The following is a 20,797-nucleotide window of genomic DNA, read 5'->3' as shown; positions in this document are numbered from 1 at the left end:
TAATGGTGGTGAAAACGCGCATGCTGCAATGGTGGCCTTGAGCCCAGACAGGAGAGCCTGGATGACTGACACCAAAGCTCCCTTCTGATGCGACCTATCAGGGAAGGGACCCCCAATGCCAAACCTGTGCTCACGACACTCTGACACGGTGGGGAGGCTTACTTTGTTCATGTGGATCTGCTGCTGGTACTGCTTCTGCTTCTCCAGGAACTGCTGGTGCTGTTGCTGAATGACCAGCTGGGCCAGCGTGCTCTGTGGCAAAGGCGCCGACTGGGTTCGATTCAGCGGTCTGTGCCGGGGCAGTTTGTGGGAACCTCTGATGCCAGGTGAAATTCTCTCTTTTGTTGCCAAGGGAGACTGAGGGTGTAAGGCAACGCCACCTGAATAAAAAATACATACATATTTCTGTGTGTGTGTGTGTGTGTGTGAATATGTGCAATTACATGTATATCATTTTAAGAGGAGAACATCAAGGCACTGAAAACAGATGCAGGGGATAAATTAGATGGGGGTGTGAGGACAACACCGGGCAAGCATCCAGAGAAGGCTAGGGTGCACTGGACAGGTCTCCCTGACCACATGACTCGCCAGTGGCGCAGCCTGGTAGGCATGGGTGAGCACCCCGCTCCAGCCCACTCCATGGAGCTGGCAGCATGCACATGGGCAATTTCCCGCAGCTCCTGTTGCCAGGGGGGGCCCTGCAAAGCGCTATCTATCCACCCTTATCCACTGGATCGAAGAGGACCTGCCTGCGGGGCCATTGGTAATTACCAGTCACGAGAAGCTTTTGCTGTCGCATTTGTTCTTTCAGTAACAAATGCTGCAGGAGAGCTTGGTGGCTGCTGTTTGGTTTTCCTTCCAACGCGGCCGCGTGAGGATGGCTGGAAGAAGCTGCCATGCTGGCCCCATACTGCCCGGGCAGCGCCACACCCGGCCTCAGTGTCTGCGTCTCGCACTTCTGCTTCTCTTTGAGTGAATTTGAAGCCTGTGTCAAGAAATAAGAAAGACGTTCATCCATGAGGGTCCTTAGGGCTCCACATCATCAGGCGAGGTTCTTAGGCCGTAATTTCTCGAAATAAAACCCCCCATTTTATCCACTGGCTGAACTGGGACAACAGTACAAAAAGCCTTACTTTTAAGTACAGCAGTACTTAAAAGCCAACTGGATGAGCACTGGAGACAATTTAGCTTCTTAGGTAAATATAAAAAATGATGCTGGATACAAAATTCCTGTCACACCGAAGAACAATTGGGCAACATGATGACTATTATTAATAGTAATATAATGTACCTTTAGAAACTGCACAGAGAGTCGATTTTAAGTGTTCTCTCCACAAAAGAGAAATAAATCATATCAAGTACTATATATGCAAATTGTCCCGAGTAAGCCATTCCCCAACATACATATACATCAGAACATCAGGCTCTAAACCATAAATTTACATGATTTCTATGTATCCATTTAAAAAAGGCTCGTTTCAGATTTAAGAAGTGGGATGTTGCTTTCTAAAGTAATTGAAAATACATTGCTTAAGCAAAAGGAAATTTTTTCAAATAACTTGACCACAGATTTCTCAGGGCTTCAAGGGCTGCAGATAAGATCATCTGTAGCTCTGGAGTTTCACTAAAAAGGAACAATTCACTCTTTCAGACATGCTAAGAGGTTCACAGAACTCTAAGTTTCTAATATCTAATTTTTAAGATGAAATTCTTAAATTAACTCAATGAAAAGAGGACAAAATATGCAGGACTTTGACTTCAACATGTATTTTATAGTAACTCATAACAGATCCCCAAATCTCCAAATATTGAATATGACACTCCAGATACATTTGTACAATAATGTAAACTATGAGTGAAATTAGATATCAAATAAAAACGCTATTAAGAACTTGAAATGTATGATAACACAGTAATAAGGCAATAATAATTATATCATCAATAGCAATAATAAATTATCCTATTCAAAGAATTTAATGAATGGTGGTCATTTTGGTATTACAAAAGCAGAAGTCTAATACCTCCAAATTATGAGGCATGTTTCCTTTCAAAACTCATGTTTCATCTTTCAAAATTGCTGTGCACCAGGGAAGCAAAGCAATTTTTTCAGTGACGGAGAAATTGAAGGACAAAGAGGTAAACGATTTGTCTGAGTCACAGAGCAAGTCAATGCAAGGTTTAATTTCACAATGATTCCTTGTCCCGGCCTTTTTTTGTTGTTGTTGTTAATGTTCCCACTATTCAGGAGGGAGACGGAATAGTGGAGGTCCTTTTGCCAAAGCAAGGCTAAGCTTGAAAAATTAATTGTGATGGCCTTATCCACACCAAAATGGAAGCAGAGAAAAAATGCAACTCTAATCCAAACCACACTGGTTTATTCATCCAATGGTACCAAATTGTATTACCATCGAAACATTAAATGGTCTGGCTTTAGTGCCTGGTCCTTTGGGAAAAAATTTTCCCTGACCACATGAAACATGGTGCATGTATGAGTTACCAAGGAGAAGTGACTTCAAACATGCCAAAGTGGAGGAATTAAAATGCCTCTTCACGTGTCCTGAGGAGTGTTTGGGTTAGAATTTGCTTTTTGTTAGAAATGATGGGAAAAAGAGGAAGAGAGGGAAATGTAGTTTTTAACACATGAAGAATTAAAAATATGACCCATGAATATATATTTTAGTTTTATTCTTAATTCTTTCTTTTTCCTTTTCACTAAAAGCAATTAGTTACAAATGTTTCGTGTGTAATTAGAAGGGCCTAGGGGAATTCATGATTTTTAGGTCTTTATTCTTTAATCTCCAGATATAAAACAAAATTCAAATTTTGTTTTCTCCTCATTAGTATAAGACCCAATATCACAGGAGGGAACATTATACTATTTTAAAAAGACTAGATATGATAATATATCTGTAATAATGCTTTTATCCTATGCATTGAACATACTTATCAATTAGACATATTGGACTTGCTGGTAAAGACTGACCAAACTGGGGGGCCGGCACTGTGGCACAGTGAGTAAAGCTGCCGCCTGCAGTGCTGGCATCCCAAATGGGCGCTGGTTGGAGTCCCAGGTGCTCCACTTCTGATCCAGCTCTCTGCTATGGCCTGGGAAACCAGTAGAAGAAGCCCAAGTCCTTGGGTCCCTGTACCCGCGTGGGAGAACCGGAAGAAGCTCCTAGCTCTTGGAATCAGATCAAGACAACTCCAGCCATTGCGGCTATTTGGAGGGTGAACCAGCAGATGGAAGACCTCTCTCTCTCTCTCTCTTCCTCTCTCTCTCTCTGCAACTCTGCCTTTCAAAACAAACAAATAAAAAAAAAAAAAAAAAAAAAAAAAAAAAAGACTGACCAAACTGGGGACAAGGGTTGGAATAAATTCTATAAACCCAACATATCCCACGGCCTCTGTATGTGTGCAATTTAATTTACTTACATGTCAGAGATTAATTACCCTGCATAAGGCTCACAAGTCTTCATAACAAATAAAAGAGATGTTACTTTAGGGAACAGGCATACAATAATTATTGCAACCTTCTACTAGTAGAAAAATTAGCTCCAAAAGATACTACCTATTTCACTTGTCAGGGCTTTTAAACTGATTCACTCTGAACCTCCTGGGAATGGTTTGATATTGTTCTTTGAGGGTATTTCCAGATATGGATTCTTCAGCACTGGAGTCAGCAACTTGAAGTCCCAAAATACAATCCTTTCGCAAGATAAATTCCATAAACATTTGCTGCTGTGTACTGGAAGCAGCACCACTCAGCACCAACCTGGGTGGGACACCAGGCCTGCTACTCACTGGCCTCTGTGATTCTGGGGCTTTTAAGCTCCCCAGTATTCAGCTTCTTCTGTGAAAATGTGAAATGTAATCTCACCCTGGCTGTGCAGGGTTACTAACATCATCTATCTGGAGAGTTCTTTTTATAAAAAAAAAAAAAAAAACAAAGCTGTAAGCCTTTATACAAAAGTTAACTACAATTTTTGTATGTGAGCCTGTGAATGAGTATGAATCTAGGACTTGAAATTAAACAGACCATCTTTGCACAATGCAGCGAACAGGCAAAGAGAAGCTGACTCCACCACGTTTTTCTGAAATCTAAAGATGAGGGAACTTCAAAAAGTTTGGGGCAAAATGGAATTAAAGGTTCACTTGGGTGCAAAACATTAGAAATCCATGCACAGATTTTTCATAACATGCATCTTTCAGGAACTCTTTGAAGGACCGTTGAATAAAAGAAGGGAAAGAAAGGGATTTCCTCTCTGCAAACAGAGCCTGGGCTGGCTTAGGCCAAAGCTGTACGATGACTTACGTTGAGCTGGGACGACACTGCCGGGAGTCCCAGGGTAATGTTAGGCAAAGAAGGAGAGGTATAAAGACTTAGCAGGTTCATGGAATCTTCGTGAATTAGAATGCGTTGCTGTGAAACCATTTGCTGTTAAAAAATCAAAAAGAGTCTCACAATACTACAGTGCCAAAAATTTTACTGTAAAATGTTCACATTCCAAAAAGAGGTTTTATTATCAAAAATAAGAAACATATTAAGCACTTGTTTTATGACTTTAATATGTAAGAGTTATCATGTAAAAATGAAATAAGCCTTTTTTGTCAGGCATATGTGAATAAAAGGCTTTTATGCATTTTGCACATTCATTTAAGAAATTCTGGTTACAACTAATGATAAATTACAACAATAGAATTTCATAATTCTGATGAGTATGTACATTCCTGGTTTGTATTACTGAGGGAAAAACTACACGTACACAGCGCTATTGTATATTCAATGTCATCTGAGTTAAAATGCCACTTTACCGATGGGAAAAGTCACCCAAGAAACAAAGCTTAAATTTCAGCATGTAGGACTTCTGTAGGAATCACTTCCTTTTAAATACAAAAATTTGTGAACATGCAACCCTACGTAGTATTTTTTAGATCATTCATATTCAGAAACTAAAGTAAATGTTAAAAATGTTATGAGTTTCTGGCATCACAATAGCCTTCATTTAAGCTGAAACACCCTGAAAATTTTGGCATCACAGTGCTTTGTGCAACAAATACCTTTTTTTAATCCAATATTAAGAGTCATGTTTTCCCACATGTGGCTTAATATGGTTGCTTGAATTACATTTTCTGTTTAACTCTTGCTTCCCTCCCCGAACTTTTCTACAATGAGGGTTACAAAGGACTTATTAGACTAAAGAACTCTGGCCTGATATGGTCCCCAAGGGAACAACATCCCTGAAAAAGAATACTCCATGTAACAGAATGACACAGTGACTGCTTTCTTCCCAAACAAAAAGCATATGGGACTCCAATAATAGACCACCTCCAAGAGGGATATTGCACACACGGGTTTTGACTAAAGTAAATATAATAACTTGTCAAGCATGTTTGGGGGAGCTGTAGATTTTCTTCTGGACAAACCTGGGATATCAATTAACTGGGGAAAATATCATGTGCTAATACAATGCCCCCTCAGAATGTCACCGAAGAGTGATGCGCCACCAAAACACAGGATGTTATTGCAAAACATCATCTCAATCATACGTTTGTTTGGAGATGAGTCCCAGCCTTAACATAATAGGAGCAGAAGGCTAAATGTGGAGTTTTCTCACTGCAACTTGGAACTGCAAGCTAACTTGGGTTTTATTTCTTCTTAAAAGAACGTGTCAGATGTTTGTGCATGAAAATCAAAAGGTATATTGCAATCGTTAACACTGACTTTATATAGAATCCTTTACAATATTTAAGTGGCTTAATAGCACAAAGGTTGTTGGAAAAGATTTTAAAATTACGAGGTATGAGACTGCAATTTTATTTTAGGAGCTATCAGGAAGACACGGCTGTGCTTACACAAATCAGCTTTTAATGTAAATTTCAAGTATTGAATACATTTGTGTACCTGAACACAAACCAAAGGAACTTATAAGGAGGCAAAAGTATTGTAACTATCTTAGTGGCAGCAAATAGTCACTGAAAATAAAAGTGGATTCCATTCACTTCTCTGTAATCACAGAAGAGAAATATGGAAAAATAAGCTGTTCAAATAACATCTAATATCCCTTCAAGGTTATAGCTGCTTCTCACAGCACTGGGATGGTGGGAACAGCACCAAAAACTACCACAGACCTCCCAGACGAGGCCTCTTTGTTTCCAAGAGAATTTCTGTGATTCCTTTTCCCTCATCACAGGAAGCAGGCTTACAGGGAGGGAGAAATAGATTTCTTCTCTGATGTAACAACGGCAGTGGGGTGCGGCTTTGGTGAAAGTAAAGCGATCGGGGATATTTCACAGCCCGACACCTCCATATAAAACTTGAGTAACTTCATTTCCTATTATGGTATACTGATTTTCAGCACCTACTGGGTGCCAAATTTTGTGCCAGGGATTTTCTGAAGATTAACCCACTCTTCACGGTCCCTGTAAAGCTACTACTCTGTGTATGCTGCAGATGAGGAAATGGAGTGATTCCTCCAATCCTGCAGCCCAGTGAGATGAGCCAGGAAGCTCGTTCAACTGACCAAGGCCATCAGAAAAGTTTCAGGTGTTGCCACAGTAAGCAAACACTCCTGGGCAACTACTGGTGGAGGACAGGGACCCATGGAGGAGAAGGGAGAGAAGAGCAGCTTTTGAGAAGAGGAGGAAAGATATGCAAGTCCAAAGGCTTCTGGGAAGGCAGTGAGGAGTGCAACCTAGAACCAGCTGACCAGACTTGAGAGGAGAGCTCTGGCAACGCCATAGATGGGAGCACCCTGGAGAGAATTCCTGGGAGGCCAGGCAAGGTCTGTGTGACCCATGTCCATGAGCTGTAGTTGGTTCTTCTCATAGAGACTACTGGATGTGAGACCTTCACAAAGAACTTCAGAGCTGTGGACCTTAGCAGATCTGCTTCAACCAGAAACAAGGGACCAGGCATCCTGTTGAGGTAGACTTCTGGTATTTACAACAGAAAGTGACTTGCCAGAACTGAAAACCATTGTCCTTGAATTGTCTTCCTTAAGCATATCTTTCCTCACCTAGGTTTATTGACAGGAGTTGTCTGTCTGTGTCGGGCTGGTGTCTGTTACTAAAGTCTGGCACCATAGCCTATACTGCTCAGTGTAGACACTGGTGAGAGCCAGACATGCAGGTGGCAAGGCGACCCCTCCCCAGGGACAGTCCAGGAGGTGGCCTTCCACCTTAGCAGTGTGCTGAGCTCGCAAGTACTTTCAGGCAAAACCAGGGTTTTTCCAGGAAAAAGTTTTGACACTGATCCAGTCCTTAAATCGGTGCTATGCTGCTAAGATGCCAACATTTCACAGCTTGCAACATGGGAAAGATGGTTTTAATCGGAAACATTTTAAGAACCAGAAACTTTTGTTAGAGTTGGATAAAATGAGGGTATTAAGTATATGAATGGCTATAATTTAGCCTTCACGAAAGAATGAATCAGTGAGTCCTCTGTTAGATTGATGGTGTCAGGTGCTGGGTGTACAAAGACATTCCATACCACCAACACACAGGCTGGTCAGGTGCACAGGTACACAGAAGAGGGTCCAAAGTTTAAACCAGGCTTGGAAGGGTTAGCAGCATTTCACCAGAAAGAGCATCAGGGTGTGAAGAGGAGTGTAAGCTGAGCCAGGTTTAGGGGAGGCCTATTCTCAATTTAGTGAGGCCCTTCAAATTTTTGTTCCTTTTTATTTCATTGTCAATTAGATGGATATGCTACAGATAATGTATGCAACTGAGATGAACAAAATATATAGACACTGAAAATCATATATCACTCAATGTTTATTATCTGCTGAAATGAACAAGCTACTAGTTTGAAATAGAAAGACTCAGAATCTTTTCCAAAATGGACACTTGAAATTATAAAAATAGATAATATGAGATGTTATCAAAATTTAGAAAAGCAGAATGCCCCTCACATGGCTGGTGGGACTGCAGACTGGTATAGAAATTCATATGAGCAATTTAGCACTAAAAACCAACGGAGTTATACTATACACCCCAGTGATTGTTCTTCTTGCAATGGTAACTTCCAGAAATTTTCTCACAAAGCTGTAGGGTGATATCTATTGGTATGTACTGAACCATTTTATTGGTGATGGGCAGAGGCTGAGTAAAATGGAGCATACCATGGATTGACTGTTCTGGGGATTGATAACTCAACCATTTTCACATCCACAGGCATGACTGGATCTATACACATGCTTAGTGGAAACTAAGAAATGGAATGAGGGAGATGATACAATGTCCTTTCTCGTATATCCGCTACAATACATGGGATGTAAGAATCAATTGTGACAAAAACACAGGTGAGATTCTCTGCTTTTGAAAGCAAGGGACATGAAGTGGAGAGAAAGGAGACCTAGAGGAATGGAGGGAGGGAGACAGAGAGAGAAATGAATGCCTTTCTCACTCTTCAGGGCACAAGGAAGTCAACTGATGGTCCTTGAGGAATACTAAATAATCAACTCCTTTTGTAAATAATCAACTCCTTTTCCAGAATTTCATGGTAAGAAGTGGATATAGAAGTTTCAGTTCACTATATGTCAAAATTACCTGCAATACATATGAGAATCAGAAAAAGGAAAAAAAAAATGTGCATAGAGTTTTGTGAGAGGCAGCCTGGACTAGTGAACAGAGAGGTGGTCTCAGCATGTCACCTGAGCTCTGTACCGAGTGGCTGCAAATCTGGGCTGCAACTTCCCTTCCCTGGACTTCACTATAATGGCACACAGGAAGACACGCTAACAAATCTCAGTCAACTTTGACTATAAAAGCTTCCATATCCCCAAACCTAGACTATCTACAAAGGAAAGAGTCTGGGGCCAGTGCTGTGGTGTAGCAGGTAAAGCCACCGCCTGCAGTCCCAGGATTCTCATATGGGTGCCAGTTTGAGTTCCAGCTGCTCCACTTCCTGTCCAGGTCTTTGCTGTGTCCTGGGAAAGCAGTAGAAAATGACCCAGGTCCTTGGGCCCCTGCACCTGCGTGGGAGACCTGGAAGAAGCTCCTAGCTCCTGGCTTCGGATCCACACAGCTCTAGCTGTTGCGGCCAAATGGGGAGTGAACCAGTAGATAGAAGACACCTCTCTCTCTCTGCCTCTCCTCTCTGTGTGTAACTCCGACTTTCAAATAAATAAATAAAGCATTAAAAAAAGGAAAAAATAAAAGGGAAACAGTCATAGTAAAAAACTCAATCATGAAATGACTTCCATAGTCATTTTCAAGATTGTAATTACTTTCTATTCTTTCAGAGAGTTGACAGAAAATTTATTCTCCATGTAAATAAATGGAAAATTGTTTAGGAAGTAAAAATATCCAACTTTTCATTTTCATTGGATGTCTAAGACTATATTAACATAAAATGCTAGTGAGACCAAAAAAAAAAAAAACATCATGTGAAAGATTTTCTGGGCATTTCACAATTTTTTTTTGTAAAACATTGTATTGTATGTTTTATTAATGATTTTGCTTTATAATATTGACTCACAGTATTCCTTGTAAATGCTTCTTTTGTCATAGCAACCTCCCTTCTCTGAGATAAGGGGAACTGTGTTTTATTTGCTGCCATCTAAAGCCAAAGCTCTACACCCACGCAGAAGGGAGCGCAACATTTCCAGCAAATGTCACAACAACTCTTATGAAACAATAGGCAGATGAGTCATGTGAGACTAGGGCAAAACAAGGGACATTTTAGATGATTTGGGAGCATTTAACCTTATTATTAGAATTCTTTTTGAAAATCATTTGTATCTGCTGGAAAAAATTATTTAAAAAATAGCAGAGCAGAGACAGCCACTAATGTTCAACTAGAAATAAACCAGCAGCTTGGCCACTGTTAAAATAGCTATCAAATAAATCTACTGACTTGAAAGTAATGGAGTTGATATCCATGGAAACATATTTGAACCCACAGACCCACAGTATTAGCAGTAAAGTAACTAGATAGGTAAAGACATCTCTGACTGGAGTTGGAAATAGAAACCCCTGAGGTTGCAGCTCCCCAACCAAGTTCACAAATGAGTAAAGCAAGGAACTCCAGCATTCCGAGTCCCGCGACTAAGCATATGTAAGAGATGGAAGAAACGGAACAGAGTGGTCAGAGCAGATGGAGACTCACTGTCACATGAGAGCTGCTGGCTTGAAGACAAATAAGCTACTGCGCTTTCCCTACCAGGAGTCAGCGTTGATAATAACAACGCGAGATGAACTTGGTTCGAACTTCACAATTTCCCACCTGCCTTCCAAATGCAGAGTCCTGACAACAAATGTGTGGGTGGGTGTCTTACTGCCTTCCACTAGATCAAGACTCTGAGGGTCAGGGGAAGTTTGGCAACTTGGCCGATGATGACAAACTGGTTGGACGCCAGCTTCCATTGAGTCTTGTGAATGGAACACCCATACAGTCCGCTACACTGTGCTGCTTCCAGAGCCTGGCATTGGGAGTCAGTTCTCCTCCTCCTGCTGTCTTCCCTTTCTCTATATTAGGCAGAAGATGTGAATTGTAAGACAGAAATATTCTATTTGTCCACGGATCAAGATCTTTAGATACAGCTTTACTCTGCTACTTCTTAAGCAGCTACAAAGGGACTGAATCCCATTCACCTCCATGGACTCTGAAGTAGGTGACCTGCTTTTCTACTTATAGGTCATGCAATAAAAAGCTGACTCAACATGCACGATTACACTGTTTTACAATGAAAGCTCACCCATGTTCCTTATGCACAGAAGGTAGAATAACACTATTTTAAATGGTGACGTTTATAACTAAGCTTTGGAGAATACAGTGATGTACATGATTCTTAACCCCCAAATATTTGTTTCATCCACACTATTATCAATCTTGGTTAATCAAGCATATGACAGAATATCTTTCCCCTCTTTTCTCCAGTTTAGGTGGAAGAAGCATTTAATGCTACAAAGCTGGAATATTAATTTGCTGACACTCTCCCCAACTATCCAGAATGAATTACGCTACAGAGCTGTGCAAATGCAAGGCAGCAGAAAACCACATGGTAGCCATCAGGGTCGCATTTTTTGTTCCGGGCCACGGAGAGGCTACCCATCAGTGCAGAAAGGTCTGCCCACCTGGCCTTGTGGATCATAGTTCAGGCACACAATTAATTCATTATGGGCTACGTCGCTACTTGCTTTTGAACTAGTCTTTCCAGTTTTGGAGGTGAATGTCCTGTCACTGACCTGAAGAAATACCTCTACCCTTTTAAACTCCATTAAATCACATTTCCTTCTGTTTTGTTTTGTTTTTCTTTTTTGAATAGTGGGGGCAGAAGGAAGGAGTTGTGGTGAGAGAATATTCTGTGCAATTAGCTGAACAGTGAGGGCATCTAAACAGATCATTTGTTATGGTAAAGATTTTAGGAATATAAATCAGCCCAAAATAGGTTATGCAAATCCCTTTAATTTTATTTATATACACAAACACATACACAAACTTAGATACTTTTTTTGAGATTCTGCAATAGTGTCACACAACCTGGGACATTTCATTTCATTTCATATTATAGGTCACAAAAGGCTTGCGGTAAAGAGAAACTATGACATTTTCCATTTATTTCCAACCTCACCAAGCTATAACTCACTTTTCTTCACTAAGTACTGTCTACACCTAAATATGTGTCTGTATTTATAATGAAAGAAAATATTTATCTCCTTCTATACTGAAAATCAAGCCATATTTCTCCCTCCTTCCCTCTTGTAAATGTAATTATTGTGCTAGTTCTATGATCATTAGTCTCTTGTCTCTTAAAAACATACTTTTATGTAACCCATCAGATGTCCAGAAGTGAACTGCTTTTTTGTAGCTTCCAAATCTTTTCTTATCACTGACTTCTAGTTTTATTGTATTGCAGTCAGAAAAGGTATTTGCTATGTTTTCTATTTGTAAAATGTGTTGATATTTGTTTTGAGACCTATCAGTGGACCAAGAATTTAAGGAGAAAATTTAAAAACTTCTTGAAGTGAATGAAAATGGAAATACAACATAACAAAACCTACAGGATAAAGCAAAAGCAGTTTTTAGAGGGAAACTTATGGTAATCAACGCTTATAGTAAAAAGCAGAAAACCTTAAATAAAAAACCTATCACTTCCCCTTTAAGGAATTAGACAAAATAAATCAAGCCAAAATTAGAAGACAGAAAGGAATTTAAAAAAACCCAGAGCTGGAAAAATATTAAAACAGAGACTAAAAAAAATTACACAAAAATATCAGTGAAGCAAAGAACTGGTTCCTTGAAAAGATAAGCAAAATTGACAAACCCTTGGCTAGACTAATAAAAAAGAGAAGATTCAAATAAATAAAATCAGAGATGAAAAAGGAAATATTACAAATGACATGACAGAAACACAAAATATTAGAGAGGATTATGATCATTTGTGTGGGGAGCAATCCGGACTAGACTGAGTTACTCGAATTAAGACTTATTCTATGCATCTGCTCTCCCACAATATGGCGCTGGGAGAGAAGTAAACAGCTTCCGCACAGCTGCCTCCAGTTCAACTAATAAACTGTAGGACTTGCTCCTGATTGGAGGAGAGCAGCGTATTCGGCGTGTGGGCAGCCGAGTTGGGATTGGCGGAGGAGGACTATAAAGGAGGAGAGAGACGGCATGCACCAGGAACATCTATGGGGAACATCTAAGGGAACCCGTGCAGCCCCCGAGAAAGCCGGCCGGCGGTGTGCCGCTCCCCTGCGGAAGTGGGGAATGCGGCCAGGGGGAACTGCCCTTCCACGGAGGTGGAAGGGATAGTAGCCAACCCGGGAAGAACCAGCAGCAAACCCGGGGAGGGCCGAGCAGACGAAAGAACAGCGCAGGGTCTTATGTCGTTCCTCCACGAAGACGGGGAGCGACATAATGGTGCCGTGACTCGGATATGAAGCCTAGGCAGGGTTTAGTGTCGTTCCTCCACGAAGACGGGGAGCGACAATTTGTATAGCAAGAAATTTGATAATGTTGAAAATAATGGGCAAATTCCTGGTCACCTACACCTTAACCAAAAATGAATTGTGAAGAAACAGAATACTTCCAGATCAATAACAAGTACCAAGATCAAATCAGTATAAAAAGTCTCCAGCAAAAGAAGAGCCCAGGACCAGATAGCTTCGCTGCTGAATTCAACTAATCATTTAAAGAATTAATACCAATTCTTCTTAAATTAAACCCCACAATAGAGGATTAGGCCACCAATTTCTTGATTTAGAAACAAGAAGAAATAAAAGCTACAGGCAAATATGCTTGATGAACACAGATGCAAAGATCTTCAACAAAATACTATCAAATGGAATCCAACAGCACATTAAAAATCCTAGTCATGAGGCTAGTTAGGTTGTCATTTGGGAGGTCAGCATCCCATACTGGAACAGGGTTCAAGTCCTGGTTTCTCTATTTCTGATCCACCTCCCTGCTAATGTACCCAGGGAAATAGCAGATGATGCCACCATGTGGGAGACCCAGTTGGAGCTCCTGGTTCCTGGCTTCAGCCTTGCCCAGCCCTGGCTGTTGTAGCTATGTGGAGAGTAAACCACTGGGTAATCTTTCCTTCTTTCCGTCCGTCCGTCCTTCCTTCCTTCCTTCCTTCCTCTCTCTCTCTCTCTCTCTGCCTTTCAAATAAATAAAAAAAATTTTTTTAAAGATGATTCAATAGGATCAAGTGTGATTCATCTCAGAGATGCAAGGAAGTTTCACTATATGTCAATCAATAAATGGGATACACTAAATCAACAGAATGAAGGATAAAAATCAACTGATCATATCAATAAATATAGAACAGTCTTTCTGTAAAACCCAATATCCTTCATGATAAAAACTGAAAAGAAATTAGGTACAGAAGAAACAAATCTCAACATAAGCAAGGCTACAGATAGCAAAGCAACAGGTAACATCTTACTGAATGGGGAAAAAGCTGAAGGCTTCCTCTCTATGATCTGGAACAAAATAAGGATTTCCACTTTCATCCATCTTATTCCACATAGTAGTGAAAGTCCTAGCCAGAGCAATTAGGCAAGAGAAAGAAATAAAGGGCATCCAAATTGGAAAGGAGAATGACAAATTCTGTTTGCAGATGACATGGTTTTATAAAGAGAAAAACTAAAAGACTTCACCAAAAACTATTAGAACTAACAAACAAGTTCAGCAAAGTTACAGGATATAAAATCAACATGCAAACATCAGAAGTACTGTTACACATCAAGAGCAAATTATCTGAAAAAGACATTAAAAAGCACTCTCATTTCCAATAGCTACAAAAAAAAAAAACCTAAGTTAAGTTCAAACAAAGAAGTAAAAGATTTCTTCAATGAAACATACAAAATACTCATGAATGAAACTACAGAGGGCATAAAGGAAAGACATTCTGTGTCTATGAATTAGAAGAATCACTATCATTAAAGTGTCAGTAATATCAATGTGATTTACAGGTTCAGTGCAATTCTTATGAAAATACCAGTGACATTTGTCACAGAACCAGGGAAAAAAAAAGACTACTAAAATTTGTAGAGCACGACAAAAGACCTCAAATAGCAAAAACAATCTTGGGTAAAAAGAAGAAAGCAGGAAGTGTAACGCTCCTTGACTTTAAAACATATGGCAGGGCCGGCACTGTGGCTTAAGTGTGTAAAGCCACTGGCTGTGGTGCTGGCATCCCATATGAGCACCAGTTTTTGTCCCAGATGCTAGACTTCCGATACAGCTCCCTGTCATTGTGCCTGGGAAAAGCAGTGGAGATGGCCCAAGCGTTTGGGCCCCTGCACCCACATGGGAGACCTGTATGAAGCTCCTTAGCTCCTGGCTTTGATTTGCCTCTCCCTCTCTCCCTCTCTCCCCCTCCCCCTCCGCCCCTCCCTCTCCTTTTCCCTCTCCCTCCCCTTGTAGATCTGAATTTCAAATAAATAAATAAATTTAAAAAAACATATTGCAAAACTATAGTAATTAAAACAGGATGATATTGTTAAACAAACACAATAGATCAATGGAACAGAATAGGAACTCGAGAGATAAGCACATATATCTACACCCAACTATCCTTGACAAATATGCTAAGAACACACATTGAAAAAAGGACAGTCTCTTCAATAAATAGTGCTAGGAAAACTGGATATTCACACATAGAAGAATGGAACTAGCTTTGCATCTCTCATCAGACACAATAATCAACTCAAAATATACAAATACCTAAATGAAAGCACTGAAAGTTGGAAATTACTAGGGGGCTGGCATTGTGGCATAGCAGGTAAAGCCACTGCCTGGGAGGTCAGCATCCCATATGGGCACTGGTTCAAGTCCTGACTGTTCCACTTCACCTCCAGCTCTCTGTTAATGGCCTGGGAAAGCAGCAGAGGATGGCCCAGGTGCTTGTGCCCCTGCTGCCCATGTGGGAGACACAGGAAAAAGCTCCTGGCTGCTGGCTTTAGCTTGGCCCAGCCCTGGCTGTTGTGGCCATCTAGGGAATGAATGAGTGGATGGAGGAGCTCTCTCTTTGTCTCTCCCTTTCACTCTCTGACTTCTACTGTTCTATTGCACAATAGGGGAACGCTAAACAACAATAATATACTTGTATATTTCTCTTAAAAAACAATAATTAGGAAGTATTTAGAGTGATTCTACCATAAAGAATTGTTCAATGTTCCAAGAGAAAGATATGCTCACCCTGATTCGACGACACACAGTGTATACATGTATTTAAACATCACACAGTGCCCCATAAATACTTACAGTTTTTATGTGTCAGTCAAAAATAAAATAGATAAAATATACTTTTATGACCTATTTCCCCCAGAATAGGATATTGGTGTTTCTGAACCTAATAAAAACCCAACATAACATGAGGCGGTCTTCCAAATGGTATTGTACTCATGAGGCATGCCTAAGAACCACAGATGCCGAACACATAGCTGCAATGTTGCTATTTGTTTTCAAAGGTACAAAGAACACCCAAGGACTCATCTCAACCCAGATCCTTGGGTGTTTTCTGAAATGAACTGAGAATTACATTTTTCAAACTGAGAGAAAATGGAAAACTAAAATTATTTTTCTTTGAAATCTTTGTCACCAAGTTGTGCCTTTTCCTATAAATAGATTAAAGAGGAAACAGATTAAAGAGTCACAGAAAACTAATACTGAGATATAACTGCACTGACCAAAAGAAAAATATACCAGAAGTATTTATTTATTCCACCTGGTATCACTTTTTTGAAAAGATGACCAAAAAAATGAGGTGATGGACAGAAACAATAAATACATGAAGGACCCACACATGTCGGGGCCTGATCTGTTACCTTTAAGTGGCTAAAAATGTGGTCATACATGAGAACATCCATCTATATTCTGCTCATGTACCTTGGGAAGCTATTTGAGGGAAATGTTTGAATTTGAGATTGAAAGTTTGCTTTCTGTAGGGATCCGTGGGGACTATAAACATGGGGTCACTTGAAACCAAATTAAAGAAAACTAATAGCTAACTAACATTTTCAATCTGCTGGGTTTTGTGAGGCCCTGAAAACAAAGCTCAAAACTCAAGTATGCAGATGTCCTCAGAGCAAAAGTAGCCTCCTCAGCTTCAGTCGTTTGTTCATTGGGGATAACTCCTGGGTTCCTGCCTCCATTCATATTTTGGCCTGACAGGTCTGTAATTAATGAAATGTATGTGTATGTACGTGTGTTTGAATATGACTCATATGAAATTACAAAGCAACTGGTATTTTGGTATCATGTAAGGGGGACATTTCTCTTGGTCAGGGTAGCTATTTAAAATTAACTGGGCTTCCCCAGAGGGCACTGAGGTGAGCTGCCTATAGGTGGAAATGTTCTAGCACAGGATGGCTAACCACATGGCAGGAAAGCTATAGAGGAAATACAAGAAAAAGAGGAGTGAGCAGGGGCCAGCACCATGGCATAGCAGGTAAAGCTGCCACTGGCAGGACCGGCATGCCATATGGGCACAGGTTCAAGTCCCAGCTGCTCCACTTCTGATCCAGCTCTCTGCTATGGCCTGGGAAAGCAGTGGAAGATGGCCCAAGTTTTGGGCTCCTTGTACCCATGTGGGAAGACCCAGAAGAAGCTCCTGGCTCCTGGCTTCAGATCGGTGCAGTTTTGGTCGTTGTGGTCAATTGGGGAGTAAACCAGCAGATGGAAAACCTCTCTCTCTCCCTCCCTCTCCTTCTCTCTCTGTGTAACTCTGACTTTCAAATAAAGAAATAAATCCTTAAAAATAATAATAATAAAAAAAAGAGGAGTGGGCAGTCTTTTATTGCCCCAAGCTACTACGGCTATCACATCACTTGTCCCAGCATAGAGCAAACCACAGTGAAGAAGGCATGACAACCAAAGAAAGGAACAAAGAAGGCATTCAGTCAATAAATGCTGCTAGTGGCTCTTTTCAGCCTGTTGCTTCGCTTACCTTTAGTGGAAACAACACATGCATGCTTGCTGATTTCCACACTGCTTTCCTTAGTCTTGTATTATTGGTTACAACACATCATGTGGTGCTTTGAACTAATTTCCTCTAATATGCCATTCTTCAAGGACAGCATTTGTACCTTGACCATCTTTATATCCCCATTGTGCCAGAAATAAATGACCGTCATTTGGCAGGTATTCGGTAAATGTCTGCTTAGGGGCTCCGAGTCCCTCTACTACCATACTCCAACTATGTTTCATTACTCTTCAGGGAACACGGATAAAACCCACCTGCCTCAGTTGTTCTGAGAGGTGTTTATGAAGTTGTTTTACTTACTGACGGGTCCACTCCCTTCAGAATACCAAGCAGAGATGCTAGTCAGTTGCATAACTGTTGGGCAGTGTACTCCCAGGATTACTAAGAATGTCTTCTTTGAAGATTGCATTTCCATATGTTCCAACCCAGGCTGCTCTCCCAACATCTCTGATGATCTTTATTATACACAAGATCAAGGTTACTGAATCCTACGTATTATAAACTTCTAAGTAAAATAAATATGTACTCTATATTTATAACATATTTATCATCTGGTATGTTGCTAGAAGTTGATAACATGTATATTAGTTAATACATACCAGTCATTTTTTGTATAGGTTTATAATGTTCTACACTGAATACATTTCAATTGAGAAATGCCACTTGGATATTGCATTTCATTTCAGAAACATCACTCTACCATAGGTAGCTACCAGGAGATACAATTTTAACTCCAGCAAGAACCAGAATGGTGAGATTGCTACCTCAGCATGAGGAGTCGGTGGCAGAACTGACGTCTCGTTTTCAGTCACATTTCCAGTCGGCCCATTGTTTGGTGAACTGGGACCAGATCCTGGAGAACTGCTACTGACGGAAGATTCTGAAAAACAGTGTGAAATACAAAGGTATCTGTGAAAAACATACCAACATGGACTTCAGTTACTGTAAGTAACGTATAGCACCGAATGTTATTTTATGTGTCCCCTATGTGAGTGATGAGCTAGGAACATCTGTAGAGCACGTCTGAATTTCCTTACCACTTTCTCCCACTTCCTTTCCATTGCAAAAACTACAACATAGTATCCAATGGTTTCTCGAGAAGCAAAGACTGAAAGCTCTAGAGGGTTCTAGAAGCTCTGGATGAGGAATGAATCAAACAAGGAAAGCAATGTTCTCTCACCTGCTCTTGTGCTATCAAAAAAAAAAAAAAAAAAAAAAGCATTGGGGTCAGCGCTGTGGCGCAGTATGTTAATCTTCCACTTGTGGCATCCGCATCCCATATGGGCACCAGTTCTAGTCCTGGCTGCTCCACTTCCAATCCATCTCTCTGCTATGGCCTGGGAAAGCAGTGGAAGATGGCCCAAGTCCTTGGGCCCCTGCAGCCACATAGGAGACCAGGACGAAGCGCCTGGCTCCTGGCACCGGATCAGTGAGCTCTGGTCATTGTGGCCAACTGGGGAGTGAACAGTGGAAAGAAGAAAGAAGACCTTTCTCTCTCTCTCTTTTTTTTTTCTCCCTCTCACTGTCTGTAACTCTACCTCTCAAATAAAGTACATAAAAATCTTAAAAAAAAAAAAAAGCATTGGCAGAGGTAATAAACCTGAATACATAATAAAAACAGGTCATCAACACATAAGACCCATAGTTTTATTCCTCTTGTGTCTGAAAGAATTTCTTAGATACTGTGCTACAAACTGCTCTCCCTAATGGATATACTAAGGCTCTACCTTATGACCATCACAGTTGTATGAAGAAAATTAAATTGAGTGTAAAATCTCCACTCTGAAGCAAGGCCTTGTATAATATCATTTACCTTAATAAACTCAATTGTTTTCAGAAGATGAAAAACTACCCAAATTTATTATGTAAAATTTCAACATCAGTAAAATAAATTCCTTTGCACTACAATTAGATGGAAGCGATACAAATTACTTACTTAACTCAGAACTTTCCTCTCAGATATAAAATCTGCATGCATTATTCACATCAAGCTATGAGGAAACTAATGTAGTGATGCAATAATCTAATTAAAAACACAAATTTTGGGGGCTGGTGCTGTGGTGTAGTAGGCTAAGCCTCCACCTGCAGTGCTGGCATCCCATACTGGTGCTGGTTCATGTCCTGGCTGCTCCTCTTCCAATCCAGCTTTCTGCTCATGGCTTGGGAAAGCAGTGGAAGACAGGCCCAGTTCTTAGGCCCCTGCACCTGCATGGGAGACCTGGAAGAAACTCCTGGCTCCTATCGGTCTTTGGGAGTGAACCAGTAGTGGAAAACCTTAGTCTTTCTCTTTCCCTCTCTCTCTCTCTCTCTCTCTCTCTCTAACTCTACCTCTCAAATACACATAAAAAAACTTTTAAAAAATACAAAGTCCTAATTCTTTTTGTTTGTTTTTAAAGATTTATTTATTTGAAAGGCAGAGTTACACAGAGAGGTAGAGGGAGAGAAAGAGAGAGAGATTCTATCCACTGGTTCACTCCCCAAATGGCCACAATGACCAGGACTGAGCCAGGCCAAAGCCAGGAGCCAGGAGCCTCCTCCTAATCTCCCACGTGGGTGCAGGGCCCTAAGGAGTTGGATAATCCTCTACTGCTTTCCCAGGTGCATCAGCAGGGAGCTGGATCTGAAGTGGAGCAGCTAGGACTCAAACTGGTGCTCACATGGGATACTAGTGCTGCAAGCTGGGGCTTTAACACACTGCACCATAGCTCCAGCCCCAAATTTCTAATTCTTAAAAATATAACCAGGAAAGTCATCTTATCAAGCCTTGGCAAATTATTAACCGAACTCTAATTCCTATCATCTTCTACAGCTCAGTCATTTCAAATTTTTTCCATGTGCCTCATTTGTACATCTTCTTAAACTAACTTTGTGCAAGTGGTCTTGCTTCAGACTTTTGAGAAATCGAGGGCTTCTCACAGGGTCTCTGCCAACATCTTTTCTTTCTAGCCCCTGGTTACCTTCTCTATCCTCTCCTTTCCCATTTCCCATTTCAAAGGTAGGGCATCTCCCTTCCTCTCCACGTTCTACTGCTCGAACACTTCCTCTTTCCCACAACCCCACCCTCCACAATTTCAGGAGCATGCTCCAAGTGCTGTCTGGAATCTTCAGGCCCTCTTCTCTTGAAGAATGAATTGTCCCTTGAGCCTCACAACTCTCTGGTATACTTGAGAAGCCGTGCCTACTCAGCCCCTCAAACCCTGGCAGTGCGGGTCACTCACTGCCTGCCACCCATGACTCTTCTCTAAGAAGCCACTCAACTTGAAGGCTTTGGACAAAGCAGTCCTCATCCACTACAGCAACCTTCTCCACCTCCACCTCTCTGACTTTTCCTCCTTTTTACCAACCGCTAAATGCAACAG

At 40.9% G+C, this 20,797-nt stretch overlaps 1 protein-coding gene across 50 annotated transcripts in view; it reads right to left on the bottom strand.

The window, feature by feature from the left end:
• Positions 1-20,797, bottom strand: part of HDAC9 (histone deacetylase 9) — a 659,964-nt gene that overhangs the window by 23,002 nt on the left and 616,165 nt on the right. For 28 of the 50 annotated variants that reach the window (XM_089315332.1, XM_051853224.3, XM_051853230.3 and 25 more), the window contains 4 exons: positions 18,203-18,318; positions 4,313-4,435; positions 772-985; positions 163-380 (listed from right to left, as the gene is read on the bottom strand). In XM_089315332.1, the coding sequence (XP_089171458.1) occupies positions 163-380; positions 772-985; positions 4,313-4,435; positions 18,203-18,318 (671 nt within the window). The remainder of the gene's footprint in view (positions 1-162; positions 381-771; positions 986-4,312; positions 4,436-18,202; positions 18,319-20,797) is intronic. The other 22 variants (XM_070059608.2, XM_089315314.1, XM_070059617.2 and 19 more) reach the window with 1 other exon arrangement.

This window comes from Oryctolagus cuniculus, chromosome 16 (assembly GCF_051225735.1).
Source record: "Oryctolagus cuniculus isolate XC-2025 breed Fujian yellow rabbit chromosome 16, ASM5122573v1, whole genome shotgun sequence".
NCBI classification, from domain to species: Eukaryota; Metazoa; Chordata; class Mammalia; order Lagomorpha; family Leporidae; genus Oryctolagus; species Oryctolagus cuniculus.
The sequence above is the reverse complement of the archived record's forward strand: the minus strand, read 5'-3'. Positions and strand labels throughout refer to the sequence as shown.